The following is a 17,443-nucleotide window of genomic DNA, read 5'->3' as shown; positions in this document are numbered from 1 at the left end:
TTCTGTTTATATTTATAAGCATGAAAAAGATATATTGTCACAAAATTTTTTGTTAATTTGACAACTAAAAATATAAAACTATTAATTTAGTATTTCACCTTTCATTTCATTATCTATTTTGACACCTAAAACTAATGCTACTAGTCAATTTGTTAACGTAACATCAACATCTAATAATATACTATCATATATAAAAAAGATTCAATTAATGACGTATCATCAATTGTCATATCAATATTAAAAGAAAATTTTTAAAACTTTAAAAATTATAAAAAGTTTTAAAAAATTTTTTAAAAATCTAAAATATTTTTTAAAATTATAAAAAATTAAAAACTATTTTTTTAAAATAAAAAATTATTAAAATTTAAAAATTAAAAATTAAAAAAATCTCAAAATTTTATAAAATCTCAAAAAATTCAAACAAATGAAAATTTTAATAAAAACAAAATTTTCTTTAAATTCAAAAAAAATTCATAAAACTTAAAAATATAAAAATATAATTTTTTTTTCAAAAAAATCTAAAAACTTTTTAAAAATTGTAAAAAGTTTTCAATGTTTTAAATCTTAAGATTTTATTTTTTATATATTTTTTAATTTTGATATATTTTTTTAATTTTTTGGAATTTTATTAAATTTTTAAATTTTTAAATTTTGAGAAATTTTTAAATTTTTAAAAATTTTTTAGAATACTTCATATTTTTTAAAATTTTTAAAATTTCAAATTTTAAAAAATTTTCCAAATTTTTTCAAAAAGTTTTAGATTTTATTCTATTATTAATAAAACATTTTAGAATTTTAGTAGAATTTTTTTTATTAAAATTTCCTTTTTTTCAAAACTTTTTTATTTTTTTATTTTTACTAAAATTTTGATATTTATTTGAATTTTTATATCTTCATATTTTTATTTTTTATAAATTTAAAAATATTTTTTTAAATTTCTTATAATTTTTTAAAATTTTTTTAATACTAATATGACAATTGATGATAAAGTATTTACTGAATTTTTTTAACACATTTCAAAATTTTATTGGATATTTATATCATATCAATAAATTAATTAATAGAATTAGTCTAAAATATTAAAGTAGATGATGAAATGAAAATGAAAATGAAAATGAAAATGAAAATTTAAAATTTAAAATTATATTTTTTTAAGTATTAAACTGATAAAAAAAATATATAGTATAAGAGTATTTTTATATTTAACCCAAATATTTATTAGGTGAATTAAAAAATATTTGATGAATAATTTACCAAGAAAAAATGTTTGATGAATCCTATCCACTGTGTAGCCGTTCTCAACCCAACTCCTTTTTTTTTTTTTTTTCTAACAGACAACTAACAAACAAAAATCCCTTGAAACCCAATTTAATCTTTCTTCTTCTTCTTCCCTCCCCTATTGAATTTTCAAGCTGCCGATGGAGACGCTAACTTCTCCTTTATGTACAAACCACGGCGGTCTAGTCAATTTTTGTGGCGGTGGCTCTGCTTCTGTTCTTGGGACCCCTCTCCAACATCTCAACACTCAAGCCCTTCTCGATTCAAAGAAAAGGCAGAGTTTTTTGGATCATAAAAGCTTCCGTTGCCAAGACAGAAGTTGACCTTCTCAGAATTGGTACTAGAGGAAGGTACTTTCTTTGCCTTTTGTTTTTTCTTTTTCTTTTTTCCTGAAATGTGTTTCTGAATTGTTGCTCAGTAATGTGGATCACTGATGCCGTTGGTTCTTGAATTCCGATGGGTTGGATTATAATGCTGGAAAGTGGTCTTTTTTCTAATTTGTTTGAATAAAGCCCGTTAGCAATCGCTCAAGCTCATGAGACACGTGACAAACTCATGGCTTCCCATCCGGAACTAGCTGAAGAAGGGTCTATCAAAATTTTTGTAATAAAAACAACTGGTGATAAAATAATGAGTCAGCTACTTGCAGACATTGGTGGGAAAGGATTGTTCACAAGAGAAATAGATGAGGCTTTAATAAATGGTGATATTGACATTGCTGTCCACTCAATGAAGGACGTTCCTACGACAATTCTACCTTGCAACCTGCAGCGTGAGGATGTTCGTGCTGCATTTATTTGCTTGAGTGCATCTTCCTTGGCCGAGCTCCCTGCTGGGAGTGTTGTTGGTACTGCATCACTTAGAAGAAAATCAGAAAAATTCCACAGATGTGCATCGCTCAAGTTAAGTTACTTTCCTGTGTCATCTTATAATATTCTTAGAAGAACTAGCACAGTTATTGAAGATTCCCTTTGTTGGAAATATAACTTTCCATCTGTTGTTGATCTTATCTCAGGTGACTCTGTTTCTAAAAAGTAGGATTTAGTGGTGCTGCATTGCATTTAAAATGTCGATGTTGCAGCCATGGTGAACAAGGCATGAATCTTAGAATTGAAACATACAAAATTGCTTTTGTTTTTCCTATTCTGAATTAGTAATAATTTTCTATGCCATTTTGTAGGTGGAGGATAATTTCCAGGGCAATGTACAAACACGGTTAAGAAAACCTAACAAAGGGGTGGTCCAAGCAATTTTATTGGCATTAGCTGGACTCAGACGCTTGAGCATGACAGAAATGTTACTTCTGTTCTTTCAATTGATGAAATGCTTCCAGCTGTTGCATAGGGGGCTATTGGAATTGCATGTCGAAGCATGATGAAAAAATGGTATGTTTTACTTTTGTTTGATTTATGCTGACCTCAAATTCCTATCACACCCTGGAGTTATTTTTTTACCTCGGCCACAAAGAGCTTAAAAACAGAGAAAAGATGGTACTTTAGAGTTCTGAATTCTGATAATCAGATAACGAGTGATGGCACCAACAAAATTCACGGGGAAAAAAAAAACAAAAGAACCATTGGCTCAAGAAGTTTTATAGTTAGAGTTAATGTTTATTTCATAGAAGATTAGATGATCCCGCTGTTAATTTTAGATAACTTATTTTCGCCTTGGCTTAGATAGTCATCTAATGTGTAGTTTGGGCAATTGAATAAGCTCTGGATGTCTGTGAATTAAAGTTTCTCCAGTGATTTATGTCTTCCATGTCTGATTTAATCTTGAAAATTTTATTGTAAGTTGTGATTCTCTAAGCCTCTTATAATCCTCTATTGTTTTTCTTCCTTTGATTTGGTTGGTTCTAATTTATAGGCCAGTTACCTAGCTTCATTAAATCAGATGAAAAACGACTGGCAGTTGCATGTGAGGGCCATGCATACAAAGACATTTAAAGGATTGGTGGCTTCTCCTGATGGAACAAATGGTATGATCATTGAATGGGTTTTGCCGTACTCCTATTGCTGGCTATGCATACAAAGACATTTAAAGGATTGGTGGCTTCTCCTGATGGAACAAATGGTATGATCATCGCGCTCTAACATTACCTAAATCTCTATTCATCTTCTTTCTGTTATGAGAATAGTATTATTTGTTTTTCCTCTAACTTTGTCATTTCTTCTCTATTTATATATATTTCAGTGCTTGAAACTTCAAGAAAAGGCCCATACGTTTCTGAAGATGTGGTTATGATGGGGAAGGATGCCAGGAAGGATCTTCTTTCTAGGGCAGGTCCGGGCTTCTTTGATTTTTGAGTAATTTAACAATAATGCGGGATAAACGAGGAAAGCTCAAGGCTTCTGGTTTAACTTGTAGGATTTGTGTCCATCAAGTTCATTCATTCTTCTGAGCCTTTATTTGTTGTAATTCTAGGAATAGCTATTATTTGGTTCGGAAAGAGAGAATTTTTGGCGAGGGATGTAAGAAGGTTAGATTTTTCTTGTAATTTTAATTATACTAATACTGGCTCGGGTAATGTACTAAGATTTGATTTGGGGTTTTGAATTTACTAGCTCCAATCCATAATAGTGGCTTTGATCTACACCAATAAAATTTCAAATATCTTTCGTAATCTAGTGGATTAGGAAAAGACCTGGGTTCAAGCCCCGACAACGAAAACAATTTTTTATCTATGTCATGTCCTTGTCTATTTCTTTTATTTTTACAATTTTCTTTTAAAAAACTGAAAATGGCAGAAATTTCAAACGTATAGACTTGGAAAACTCATCAGTTTGTTAATTGATGTGCATCTGATACTGGTGCTTCAATTTCTGCCATAGAAGAAAACCAAGCTGTACAAATTTCAAGCCAAGTATCCTGACAGATGCTACAACTATTGTTTGTTACAAAATAACTAATCATAAAGTTTCTTCCAATTCATCCGCCTGTGAAAAGAACCAAGAAAAAATGCATGCAATAATGACTAAAATGGTTTAGGTGGCAATTTCTTATTGGCCAGGAAATGCCAAACTAGTTGAAGAGCCTGCCTAGGTTTAAAAGTTGGAACTTCATGACCAGCTCGACTAATGGTGACAAACATAAGCCCATCATACTCAATCGTCAGCCCACCAACCTGTGACATTGGAACGGAACCCAAAAAAAAAAATTCTTAAGTTTGTATCATTTAAAGAAGGATACTGATTATATATTTTCGAGTGAAACAACTGGAGAATGGAGACAGGCAGAGGACAAAGCATCACCTGTTGTTTGTTGGTGTACCACGGTGTCCATTCTTCGATTGTTTTCAATCCAAGCTTTTTCAGGGTTAATCTGATGGAAGTAACTGGAATTCTCCCATCGGTATCTCCGCTGCAAATATTAAAAAAGGGATAAATAAAACGTCTGCATTCAAAAGTTCAAGCAGAAAGTTGATTTTTAAAATATTATTATTGGTAAGAGTTTACCTGAAAACCCATATCCGAATGCCTCCAGCACTAAGTTTTTTAATTGTAGGAAGCATAGATACTGGTGCATCCTTCCAAATTGAGATAATGTCACTGTAGACAGAGGACAAGGCTCCAGCATTACATATATACTAAAGCTTAGAGTTGATATTTGGTAAATGGTAATGAATTTAATACCTGCAATGAGTCCATGGATAGGACATTTTGGTTACGTTGGCATGAAGTGCTTTTGGAACATCAGGCCTGTTTAAATAAATCTGGGTGTAGTCTGATGCACCGTATCCTGCTGGTCTCCTGTGCCATCCATCCTGTAGAAAATCAGATTTAACTGGTTTAGACCTGATTCAATTTGAACTGGTCCTGATTTTTATTAGTTGCTGAAGAACTTACAAATTTGGACAACATCTGAGGAGCGATGCCTTGAATCGCCGGGCGTTGTCCGCTACTGCTGCAGTTACTAACACAACTGGGAGTATACAAGCTGTACATGTCAATGATTCTGTTCACTTCAAAGTAATCATTGAGGGCTTTGTTGCAATCCTGAGTTGGCTGTTCACTGCTGAAGTTACATTTGATTTTAATATTGTGGTAAACTCGATCAGACATCACTGCATGATGCCATGCATAATCGACCATTCCTTTTTGATCCGTTTCATGGTCCAACAATGCATTCCCAATCTGTGCATTAAAGTTCATTTGCATACGAACGTGTCCAAAACAAAATCTAATTACGGGAAAGAATGTTAGTGCAATTAAATCCCTACCATAAATCCCTTTAGATTTATGTAATCTGCCTTGGAAATATGCTTGTTGCTGTCAAAAATGACCTCGGCGAGCTGTGGAACATAGTGCCCTGAAAAATTCATCACACAAGGGAGGATGAAGAATCAGAGAAAAACCAGGAAAAAAAAAGAGAAAATAGAGGGAATTGTGAACGATGAAAATATGGTAGTGTAAGGGAAAATTTGTCATACCAGCATAGCTTTCTCCAGCAATGTAGAAGTCATGGGATTTGAACTGTGGGAATCTTTTGATCCGGTTGACAAGAAATGCATAGGAATCCTTAGCTAATCATCCAAGAAAGCAGGAGAATGATCAGGAAATGAGGTTATCTCAGAAATTTTGTTGCATTAAAAGGATTATTTTTACCTGTAATTGAATCACCAATTTCCTCGAGATCACTGCTAGTGTTGGCATAAGAAAACCCAACACCAACGGGGGATTCAAGAAACAACAAGTTGGCAGCTGGATGAGAAAACAAAATAATAGAATTTATTTATGATTTCTATTTTCTTCTAAATTAAAATTTTGTTAACCAAAATAATAGTTCATCAAACATAAAACTATTTTCATGTCTCAAATGGTTGTTTTCATATACCTTTGTTCCATGTATAAGGGTTGAGCTTTAGCGTTGGTATGTCTTTCTGAGGGAAGAAAGGCCCCAGCTCCTCTGCTTCTCCATATCCAATTGAGGAACATCCAGGACCTGGAATTTAATTCATTTAAGATTTCATAAAAATTGATCATATTATGTTAACGAATTTACACATTTTCCAACATATGCACGTGCATGCACCAAATTTTGTGCATCAATTAAGGTTATCAATTTTTAACTTGAAAAACTATCTTTGGTCAAACAGTGGGATATCAAAAACTTAGCTTTTTAAAACAAAACATAGATTTTCTTCGAATAATAAAATTGGACAAGATGCCAGTGGCAACCATTGAAACCCGAAGCAAGCAATTCAGAAAACTCTGGGATTTTTGAAGTTACACCTCCGTTGAGCCAGAGGAGGAGAGGTTGTTTTTCAGGTTTGCTTGTGGCTTCGAAAAACCTATAGAACAATGCTCTTCCATGACTCTCATTCACTGTAACGTACCCTGCATATTGCTTGAAGTCCACCCCCAAAGGCTGACCTGGAAGCTTGATGACCCTGTCGGCTTGTTGTCGAGCCAAAACATCGTGGCTCAGCTTTCCACCTTGCCAAAATCCTTCAGTAATGACACTTAATCTAGCTATAGCTAGGCTTGTACTAAGCAAAAGAAAAAGAAAACTCATAGAAACAGCTGCATTGGAAGCCATTGGAGACCCTCCCATTTCTTCCTCTCTTGCTAGATATATGTACCTACTTATCTCTACCCTGTCGTCTTACGATATGTGCATGTGCATATATATAGAGAGAAGAAGATATTCACAATTTTTTTTTTGGTAGGAAACTGGAACTAAATAAAGATCATAAAATAGTACGGTACAAAGTTCTCTCTGCTGCATCATCAGCAAGCAGGTTCAAAATAAAAACAGGAGGGTCTTGAAACAACACAAAATGGTTTTCATAATATTCAAAAGTTGCAAAGCAGTCAATACCAAAACAAGCCAACGCATCAACGCAAGTGTTACCCTCCTTGAAGGTATGCATGACTTCACAGCAACTAATTCCTTGCAGCAACTTCCTGCAATCATCGATTAAAGGTTGCAAACACAGGTTAGGAGTGGATTGGTTTTTTATCAAAGAAATGACAGCAACAACATCTATTTCCACATCCAGGTTAGAAATATTTAGTTGTTTGGCCAACATTAACCCATCCCTAAGAGCCCATAATTCAGCGAACGTATTCGTTCCATATCCTATAAATCTTTCAGAGCCAGCCACCCATTTTCCTGTATGGTCTCTAATGATGGTGCCAGCCTCTGCTCTCCCTGGATTTCTTATAGAGGACCCATCGGTGTTTAGTTTAAAATGTCCGCATTCAGGTGGTTTCCATTTAACAGGAACGAAAGAGACTTGGACGTTTCTCCCGTCTCTGGTTCAAGGCATAAAATTCCCTCGCTTTCTCAATCGTATGCTTGACTACATCCACCCTTTTGCTGCTCCCCTTGAAAGTCTTATGGTTTCTCTCCAGCCAAACTTCCCACATGATATGGACGAATAACAAGCCCCAGGGAATAGAATGGTGTTTCGATCTTCTATTGTTAGTAGCGTTAAGTTGGACCCAATCCCAAAAATCGCCACCCAAAGACAAGCCCGCAACCTCCCCTCGATTCCTCCATACTTGCTTGGTCTACTGGCATTCATGTAAAAGGTGATGAATGTCCTCCTGCCCTTAGCCACATAACATGCAGCTATTTTGAACATTTATTCCACGTTGCATGAGAAAAACTTTCGTAGGTTAAATCTCATGCATACATTGCCAGACAAAAAATTGGAGTTTAGGTAGAACCTTCAATCTCCAAATCCAATTCCATTCAGTTTTCCTAGCACTACCACTTTTTCCTTTTATAAGATCGTAAGCTGCGCAGGTAGTAAATTCTCCATGTGAAGCAGCTATCCAATAAGGTTTGTCCTCTCTGTGTCCATATAACTGAGTAGGAATAGCTCTCATAGCCTTCATTACCGGCGGTAGTAATTGGAAGAAGATCACACTCCCCTGAAGATGAAAAAAATGTAGAATTTCTTTGACCTTGATTCCTTCCTCATTTCTGTTAAAGGGTCTCTAGACCAGAGATCGTATTGTTTCAACCCCTCATCCATTTGTCATAACAAAAACTGGTGTTTGCCCTATTTTGGATAACCCAACCAAGACCTCTTTCGAAGACAGGACCTGTCCACTTCATTGCTCTCCATGTTATTGAGGGGTTCTATTTTGGTTTTTGATTATTCGCACTACTCATACACTTGGCTTGAATGGTTAGGGCTCAGGGTTCCTCCTTGTGATGGATAAACCTCTATACCAACTTAGTTAGTTGGGCTTGGTTCTATATCTTGGCATCCCTTAATCCTAGTCCACCCTCGTCTTTATTCTTAGTTATTTCCTTCCAATTTAGGAGGTGTATTTTCTTCTTCTGCTTTGAGTCTCCTCATAAAAAATTTCTATTCATTTTATCGAGTTCCTTGCAAACACTTGAGGTTAGTGTACAACACTGCATGTAATAGGACGAGATCATTAGCATAACAGATTTGATCAACAATAGTCTTTCTGCAGGAGATAGCAAGCCCACCTTCCATCCTGTCAACTTGGCCCTAACTTTATCAATGATAAAGGAATACTCATGTTTACTAACCCGACCCTTATGAAGGGGAAACCCTAAGTATCTACCCAAATCTTTAGTTTCGCGGATTTGTAAGGTATTTGTTGCATTTTCCCTATGACTGTGGCTAGTGTTGGTCGTGAAAAAAATATGTAACTTGTTGAGATTGATCTTCTGGCCAGATTCAATACAGAAGGAACTGAGCATCTCCTTTATTGCTTCAATAGTACCCCTATCTGCCTTTCTAAAAAGAATTATGTCATCCGCGAAGATAACATGGGAAAAAAGCAGGCCATTTCTAAATGGTTTACAAGTTAACCATCTCTTTTCTTCGCATGTTTCCAAAATTCTCAAGCTAAGAAATTCCATACACATGATGAATAAGTACGGGGATAAAGGGTTCCCCTACCTTATGCCCTTTGAAGGTTTAAAGCTTTCGAGCATTCCTCCATTCAAAAGCACTAAGAAGAGGATGAGATGCAGCTCATGATGAGATTAATCAAGGATGTAGGCACGTCGAATAAAGACAAAACCTTTCTACTGAACTCCACTCAAGTCTATCAAAAGATTTTTCCAGATCTAGTTTGACCGCCATTGGCCTCTTTTTTGCTTTACTTTTTTTAAAAGCATGAACCATTTCTTGGACAATAATGCAGTTATCATAACCTTTCCTTTCTGGTACAAAGCTGGTCTGGAAAGAAGATATGATTTTATTGAGAAATGGCCTGAGAGCCTCTGGACCATAATCTTTGTAACAATTTTATAGGTGGTAATGCACAGACTAATAAATTTGAATTGGTCAATGCATGATGGGCTAGCCATCTTGGGAATCAAAGATATAAGTATATCATTAAGGGACTCAGGTATTGACCTGGCTTAAAAAATGCCTTTGATTATCTCACAAACCTTTCCCTTCACAATATTCCATCATCGTTGAAAAAAATAAGGATATAGTCTGTCTGGCCTGGGGCTTTGAAAGCTTTAAAGGACCACACCGTTTTCTGGATTTCAAGTTCTAAAAATGGTGTAAGGAGTTCCTCCTTGTCCTGCTGTGAGAGTTGAACGATTTGTCTCGGCCTATCCTCATACCGCCAACTTCTTTCTGTCTGCGTCGTCGTATAAAGATCATAAAAATGTTTTTGCACTATTTGTCTCATGCTACTGGGCTTAATATTCCATTTGCCCTCATGATCCTCTAGACCCATAATTCGATTGAATCTTCTTTCTTGTCATGGTTGATGCATGAAAGAACCTTGTGTTCCTATCACCGTCAGTGAGCCAACTTACCGTGAATTTCAGAGCCCATATATCCTCCTCAGTCTTGAGAAGCTGTTTGTAATCGTCAATCAAAATTTTTTGCAAGTCTAATAGGAATTGGTTTGAGGAGACCTTTAAAGCTTTCTCGATTCCCACGTTTCCATAGGAATTTTTATTCCATTCCTGAATATTTTTCCTAAGGACATCGACAGTGGAAGCTAAAGAACCGTTTTCTTGATTCCAACTATACTGGACAAGCGAAATGAACTCTTTGTGGTCAAACCACATTTTTTGTATGCGAAAAGGTTTAGGACCATGCTTCAATGTCACTTCCTTGAACTTAATCAAGATAAGGCAGTGATCCGAGTGTGTTTTGGCCAGATGTTTAACACAAGCCTCAGGGAAGTTAAGGCACCACGAGGTGTTTGCGAAAGCCATGTCAATGCGTTCTTGAATTAGATCCCTAATCCCTCTATGATTTGACCATGTGAATCTTGGTCCCACAAACCTAAGGTCAATAAGTTTACAATTGTTGAGGCACTCATGCAAGGCCCTCGACCTTGCCCACGACACAGATGCTCCTCCTCTCTTATCCTTATTCCTAATAACATCATTGAAATCCCCTACCACTAGTCATGGGGAATCATGCTGGGCAGCAATAGTTTGTAAATTTTCCCACAACAATTTACGTTCATGAAACCTAGGGCTAGCATAGATAGCTGAAAGTAACCAAGTTAAATTGGAGGTTCTTACCCGCACAGTGGCGTGAATCTTCTACTCTGTTGCAGACACTTCACTTATGTCGACCAGGTTCGATCGCCAAAGGACCCAAATTCCTCCTTTGAATCCAATTGTGACAGTATCTTTCCAGACATCAAAAGGTAGCCTATCAATGATCGAACGAACCTCCTCCCTTGAATCCAAATTTCTATGATGACCATGATCTTTGGCCCATGCATTACCACAAGTTCTCTGGCCGTGCGAAAAAATTCAAGGTGTCTCGCTCCCCTACAGTTCCATAGTAAAATAGACATAGGATGTGATTAGATGGTGTGGTGGCTCATTGCTAGTCTCTGGAATTGTGGGATTACCTGTATCTCCCTCTGTGTCCTCTCATGCATTACTCTCTTCAGCTTGGTGTACATCTTTACCTTGTGTACTAGAAATTCTTCCTCTAGCAATATAGAGGAGCTTACGCATATTCGAAATTGTTGAACCATTTGGCTTGTTCTTACTTTCATCACCCTCTCACGTATATTGTTCATCATAACTTCTATCGGATGTTGAGCCAGAAAAAGTCTCTTGGATCGATGGGATCCATATAGGTGGGGTCAACCTCTCTTCTCTCCAGGAAACTTCTTTGAATGGTATTGAGTTTGACGCCTCTGAATCCTGGACTGGTTTGTAGCAGCGCAGAGAAAGTTTTCTCTTCTATTTCTGTTTATTGGAAGTTGTCTTCTACCTTCTAGAGTCGGGCTTCTACTTCTGCCTCTGGGCAAGGTTGACTTTCGAAGGCGATCCCGGTCAAGCCCTGAGCTCTGAATATGAATGGAATGTGCCTTAAGTCCAAAGGAAAAATCTGAGATTTAAGTCTTTGATTTTGCTAACTTGCTTGTCTCTGTTGATGGTCCATTATCTGATTTGGTAAATTGTTCAGGGACCCCCTTGCCCTCAGGTTTGCCTCCCTTCTCCTCCTTCTTGTCAAGCCAAAATGGGTTCGTTGATTACCCGCTCTGTTGTTGCACGTATGCTGCCAAAGGTTGCGCCTATTGCAGTAGATTGCAGGGTTGAACATCTTCTAAGCTTGGTTCTGTTCCACTGGAGCTTGAATAGTTGTTTCCTTTTACTAGGGATAGTTTGTAGTTGTCTGAGAGCTTATCCAAGTCCCCATATATGGGCGTGGTGACAGATGACGTGTTTTGGTTTTGCATGGAAATGGTAGGTATAGGGTTTTTCCTTTCCAAATGCACATTTTGTGTTAACCTCAAATTCTCAAAGGTCATTTCACTCTTATTGACACCTTTATCAGAACAATTAATTCCTGCTGCACACCCCTCAGTACCATTCCTCGTGATAAAGGAAGGTTTTTTCATCTTCCCCTGGTCTTGAATGTCCACTTTTTTTATGGTCACCCATTTTGTCTCCAATTTCTTCCCTTTCCCCACACTTATGGATTGAGTGGCCTGTATCTCCTTTAGACCTGACAAGTCTAAAATTTGCTTGTTTTGGACGTCTTGATTCACCTCAACAGGCAACCGAGCCTTCTGGCTTGGGGGTAAAATTTGTTGGTTGTTCCTTTTGCCCGTTGGATCATTGGTGGTTGCTTTAGTACGATTCTTTATTTTTTTGAACCACCATCTATGGCCCGAATCCTTCTTCGTCTTGACCCTTCTGCTGAGTATCCTTAGGTGTCGGAGGAAGTGGCTTTTGATCCCCGATGATAGGACAAACAAGGTTCTCTAGTCGCACCTCAGGGCAAAAATCCTTCCGGTGGCCCAACCTACCACACTTAAAACGTAAAGTTCCAATGCTCTCGTAAACAATGACTTGCCTTTTGACTTCAACCTTAATGAACTGGGAGAGTGGCTTATCCAAGTTTAGTTGGACACATATCCTTGCATATCTCCCCATTTCCCCTGCCAATGTATGCCCATCCACACGATGCAAAGTTCCTATATGCCTGCCAATCTTTTTAAGAATTTCTAAATCAAAATATTCAACTAGGAGCTCTGGCAGCCTCAGCCACACCGCTACTGATGAAAATGTTGCCTCAGATGCCCTAAAGTTAGGTTCCCACCTTCTTATAGTTAGAAAGTGTCCCCCAATAAACCAGGGGCCTCCTTTGAGCACATAATTATAGTCTTCTATCAGCTGAAATTTTAAGAGAAAGTAATCATGGCCTAGGTCAACTATGCATGGTCTTTCTTCGAGTTTCCATGACTGTTCAATCTTCATTGCCAAATATTTATATCCACTAGTACGCCCAAAGACTTTCACAATCAGGGAGTGAACTCATCTCTCCCAGATTCGTTTGCGCTCTACACTGCTCAACGAAATATGGAGTTCCCCCTCTACATTTCCTTCTTTATCTTGGGTTTCATCATCATCCGAATCCTCCTCCATATCCACATCTTGAGGTTCTTCTGTCTCAGAATAAGTTCCATAGCTTCCCCCCAACAGTGAATCCTTATAGGAGATCTTCACTCTGTTATCACCTCCACTAGGTTGTGCTTCAGCGTTACTGCACTTCACGTGATGATCCTTGTAGTCTGCCGTTTCTTCTCCAGCGAGAGCGGTGTTCCTGTTTCCTTCGTTCATACTCTCGACTTTTCCACTTTGATTCAGTTGTTATATTCACATATAATTTTTATTCATTATATTATTAAATTATCATTTTAAATAATTTTATTATAAAATATTGATAAGATTTATTTAATTTATAAATAAAAAAAATAATTCTAATTCTATTGAAATACTTTTATCATGTGATTTTTTAAAATAATAAATAATAAATAGAATAGAGTTAAAAAAAATTTCAATTCAGATGAATTGGACAACAATTTTCAGTCAAGAGAACAAGTAAACAGATTAATGAATTCATGCATCAAAAAGTAAAACAAATGAAACTTACTAAAATTCATGGGGAAGAAGGAGAGTTTGAAAAAATAGAGTCATAAGCTGAGTATAAAAGCGAGGGATGGCAGCTTCTGGTTACCCAGAAACTCTGTAATAATAATGAGTTGAAGAGAATAAGTAGGAATTTGGTGGCCACTGTTGCAAATGTCAGTCAATCCTTCGGATATATCTAATCCTCCAATCTCGAACCTGAATTTAAATAAATTAATTAATTCAAATATCTTTAACTATAATTATTGTGCTTACATTGTAATTATATGCTACCATTAGTTCAATGTATGGATTAATTCTGAAAGCTATTAAAGCAAGTAACAATGACGATGAACACGTATAATAGGATGTTGGAAAGGGCTGCAAGTACATTAAAGCCTCGGACGCAAAGGATCCACTGTACCAAATTTTAAAGTAATTGAGCATTTCATTCCAGCATTCATCGGCTAGGTTTACAATATATATCCAAACAGTCCTCCAATTGGATGGCGAATTTGTCGGGAATCATCACAGTTTTGATATCATTTATTGAGTTAAAAAGTTTTAATCCAATCATATCAATGAAAGTATAATCAAATAATTAATGAATCACACAAGAAACAGTAATTTAACGTAATTAAATCCAATTGACCTACGTCTACCGATGAAAAATAAAATCCACTAGTTATAAAAAATTATAAACATACATAAAATCAAATCAAACACTCATAACTAATACCCATGGACCTTCTCAATCTCTTATAGTTCTATAGAGTATTCTCAACCTAAACAAACATATCACATGAACATCCTTTCAACACAACTAAATACATATACATATGCACTCATACATCATGCCTATGTAGACCTTCTCAGTCTCCTTTAGTCCACTCACAAACAAACATACACACCCATAAGATGTAAAGCCCTAATACTCTTATGGGGTGTCTATCCCACAAAATCTTACAACTCGCTTACATCTTTTTTTCATGCCTAACTTTGTAGAAACTTCATCTATTTATAACCATATAAACTTGCCTATTAAGAATCACTTTCTTTTTAGAATTATTCTCTTGCAAGCCAAACTTACCTATTAAAAATCCTCTTTTCTTTTAGAATTCTTCTTTTGCAAGTTTTCTTATCCATCAAGTAATATCTGACCAATCTCAAACAAATTTCTTATGGGATTTGAGTCATTATTTCTAATAATCTTCATCTTGACTCAAATTTCATCAAATTATCTATCTTCGTGTTAGACATGCTTGGCTCCACTTGTAATAAAAGTCTCACAATCATCTTTTCTTGTGTGTTTTCATGCTTCACGCAAACCAATCCTCTGAACTTGAACTCTTCTCTTGAATTAAGTTCCTCTGAACTTACCTCTTCTCATGTCTCAAACCATCAACTCCTTCCACGTCTTGAACCTTCAGCTTTTCTCATGTCTTGAACCTTCGGCTCTAATATCACTTGTTGGGGATCACCACAGCTCTAATATCACTTATTGGGCTAAAAAACCTCAATCCAATCACACCAACAAAAGCATAATCAAACAATCAATTAATTACATAAGAGACAGTAATTTAACGTGATTCGATCCAACTAACATATATCCACGGATGAGAAATAAGATACACTAGTCATAGAAAATTACAAACATACATCAAATCAAATCAAACACTCATAACTAATACCCATAGACCCTTTCAATCTCCTATAGTTTTATAGAGTATTCTCAACCCAAACAAATACATCCCATGTGCATTCTTTCAACACAACCAAACATATACCCATATGCACCCATACATCATGCCTATGTGGATCCTCTCAGTCTCCTCTAGTCCACTCACAAACAAACATATACACCCATAAGATGTAAAGCCTCAATATTCTTATGGGATGTCTATCCCATAAAACCCTACAACTCTTTTACATCTTTTTCTCATGCTTAACCCTGTAGAGACTTCACCTATTTATAACCATACAAACTTGCCTATTAAGAATATCTTTTCTCTTAAAATTTTTCTCTTGCAAATCAAACTTACTTATTAAGAATCTTTTTTTTTTTAATTCTTCTTTTGTAAGTCTTCTTGTCTATCAAGTAATATCTGATCAATTCCAAATAAATCTCTTATGAAATTTGAGTCATTATTCTTAATAGAAATGAAGGAGTAGTGAATAATTAGTTCATTTAATTTGCTTATATATATATATATAATTGAACTATAATATTCCTTAATTATATCAAATTAATGCTCTGAAAATATAGACAATAACAGAAGCTTTAGAGAGAAGGAAATGGTTTAGGCGGAAGCAAAAAAAAAAATTGATATATATATATATATATATTTATATATATGTCCATTTAAGAACCCTTAAAGCAATTGAAATGAATAGTGAGAGGGATACAGGGACTATTAAAAATAAGACTACTTACCTTGTATGATCTCATCTTAAGCTTGTTTTAATTATGTTTTTAAAAACACCAATTAAAATTGAAGACATCATCTTGAAAATCATGAATTTACATATTTATTTGAACGAAATATGATTTATGAAATTTGAGAGAAAGTTACCTCTCATTGTATATTTAATATCACATGTATAAAAAAATAATTCTATTATAAATTATAACCTTAGTAAATTTCATTGTTATTCTTTCTATCTCCAATCCTCATTGTTTACTTAATTAAGTTTCCTTTGATAGCATGATAATCATCTCTTTCATTGTACCATTGTTTTATTATTTATGGTTTATTTGGATGAGTGATAAGATTTATTTCGATGAAATTAAAAATTGTGGTAATTGAGAGATTAGTTTTTATAATAGTGAAATTAAAATCAATGGTAAAATATATGTTTAGATGTAAAAATAACAGTAATAGTACGATGAAATATAATGAAAATAAAAAATAACCATTAAAAACATTATACTTAAGTTTGTTGTTCTTATTATTTATATAATTATATTTTTTGTTAAGTCATATTAATTACAAATTATTTATTTTTTAATTTATTAAATATTTATTTGATTATAAAATTTAGTATTTATTTAATCAAAATATTAATACACACTAATATTATTTATTATTATATAATAAAATTTATTAAAATTTTGTTAAGTCATATTAATAACAAAATATTTTATTTTTTAATTTCCTAAATATTTATTTGATTATAAAATTTAGTATTTATTCAGTCAAAATATTAATACCTATTAATATAATTTATTATTATATAATAAAATTTATTTATTATATTAAATTATTAAAATTATTTTAATATTTTTAAATAAAAAATAAAAACAAAAAACAAAAACAAAAGCAATGGCATGATATTTTTAAAGAAAAAAAAAAAAGCGAATGGCGAAATTGAAAAAAGTAGTCCGGAAGGGACAATTGCCTCACTTGACCTCCTCAGTGGAATCCAAACATAATTACAGCACGGTTGAACTAAAAAAAAAAAAAGGTTAAAATATAACCGTAACGCCACTCCAATTGAATTCAAATGGAACCTGAGAAAAGAGAGGAGTAAACCCAATTCAAAATTTCAACAAATTGAAAGAGATGGCTTCTCCATACTTTGACATGTAAATTTTATAGCACAAACAAGCAGAATAACGAAGGTCCATATCAATGTTGACTCCGGTAAAGCTATGGGTAGACATTTTTCATAAAGAAAAATCACCTAAACAAAATCCTTTCTTATGTTAGAAACTAAAATCAGAAACAAAAACTCTGAAAAAAAAAAAGAAAAAGTTGACATATCCGTTTCCGATTTGGCTTCAAAAATTACGACTCCTACTGTCTGGATTACATCTATA

General features: G+C 34.7%; 2 protein-coding genes and 1 pseudogene across 3 annotated transcripts; 1 reads left to right on the top strand and 2 right to left on the bottom strand.

Moving 5' to 3' along the window:
* Positions 1-1,289: 1,289 nt before the first annotated feature.
* On the top strand, positions 1,290-3,902 carry LOC111298628 (porphobilinogen deaminase, chloroplastic-like; annotated as a pseudogene). Its single transcript, XR_016328657.1, has 6 exons — positions 1,290-1,628; positions 1,791-2,180; positions 2,294-2,373; positions 2,459-2,663; positions 3,145-3,351; positions 3,472-3,902. The product of XR_016328657.1 is annotated as a porphobilinogen deaminase, chloroplastic-like (transcript).
* Positions 3,903-3,951: 49 nt separating this feature from the next.
* On the bottom strand, positions 3,952-6,816 carry LOC111298627 (serine carboxypeptidase-like 34). Its single transcript, XM_089745316.1, has 10 exons — positions 6,510-6,816; positions 6,112-6,219; positions 5,883-5,978; positions 5,708-5,800; positions 5,498-5,586; positions 5,124-5,411; positions 4,911-5,041; positions 4,734-4,826; positions 4,530-4,638; positions 3,952-4,402 (listed from the first exon to the last, which is right to left on the bottom strand). The coding sequence occupies exons 1-10, from the start codon at positions 6,814-6,816 to the stop codon at positions 4,253-4,255; spliced, it is 1,464 nt and encodes a 487-aa protein (XP_089601442.1). The 3' UTR covers positions 3,952-4,252.
* Positions 6,817-12,375: 5,559 nt separating this feature from the next.
* On the bottom strand, positions 12,376-12,972 carry LOC149514412 (uncharacterized). Its single transcript, XM_089744966.1, has one exon. It carries the CDS (start codon positions 12,970-12,972, stop codon positions 12,376-12,378), a length of 597 nt encoding a protein of 198 aa, XP_089601092.1.
* Positions 12,973-17,443: the final 4,471 nt, after the last annotated feature.

Source organism: Durio zibethinus, chromosome 16 (genome assembly GCF_047325235.1).
Source record: "Durio zibethinus cultivar Kanyao isolate XHJ-2024 chromosome 16, ASM4732523v1, whole genome shotgun sequence".
Classification (NCBI taxonomy): domain Eukaryota; kingdom Viridiplantae; phylum Streptophyta; class Magnoliopsida; order Malvales; family Malvaceae; genus Durio; species Durio zibethinus.
Note: the sequence above shows the minus strand (reverse complement) of the source record. Positions and strands in the feature narration are given on the sequence as shown.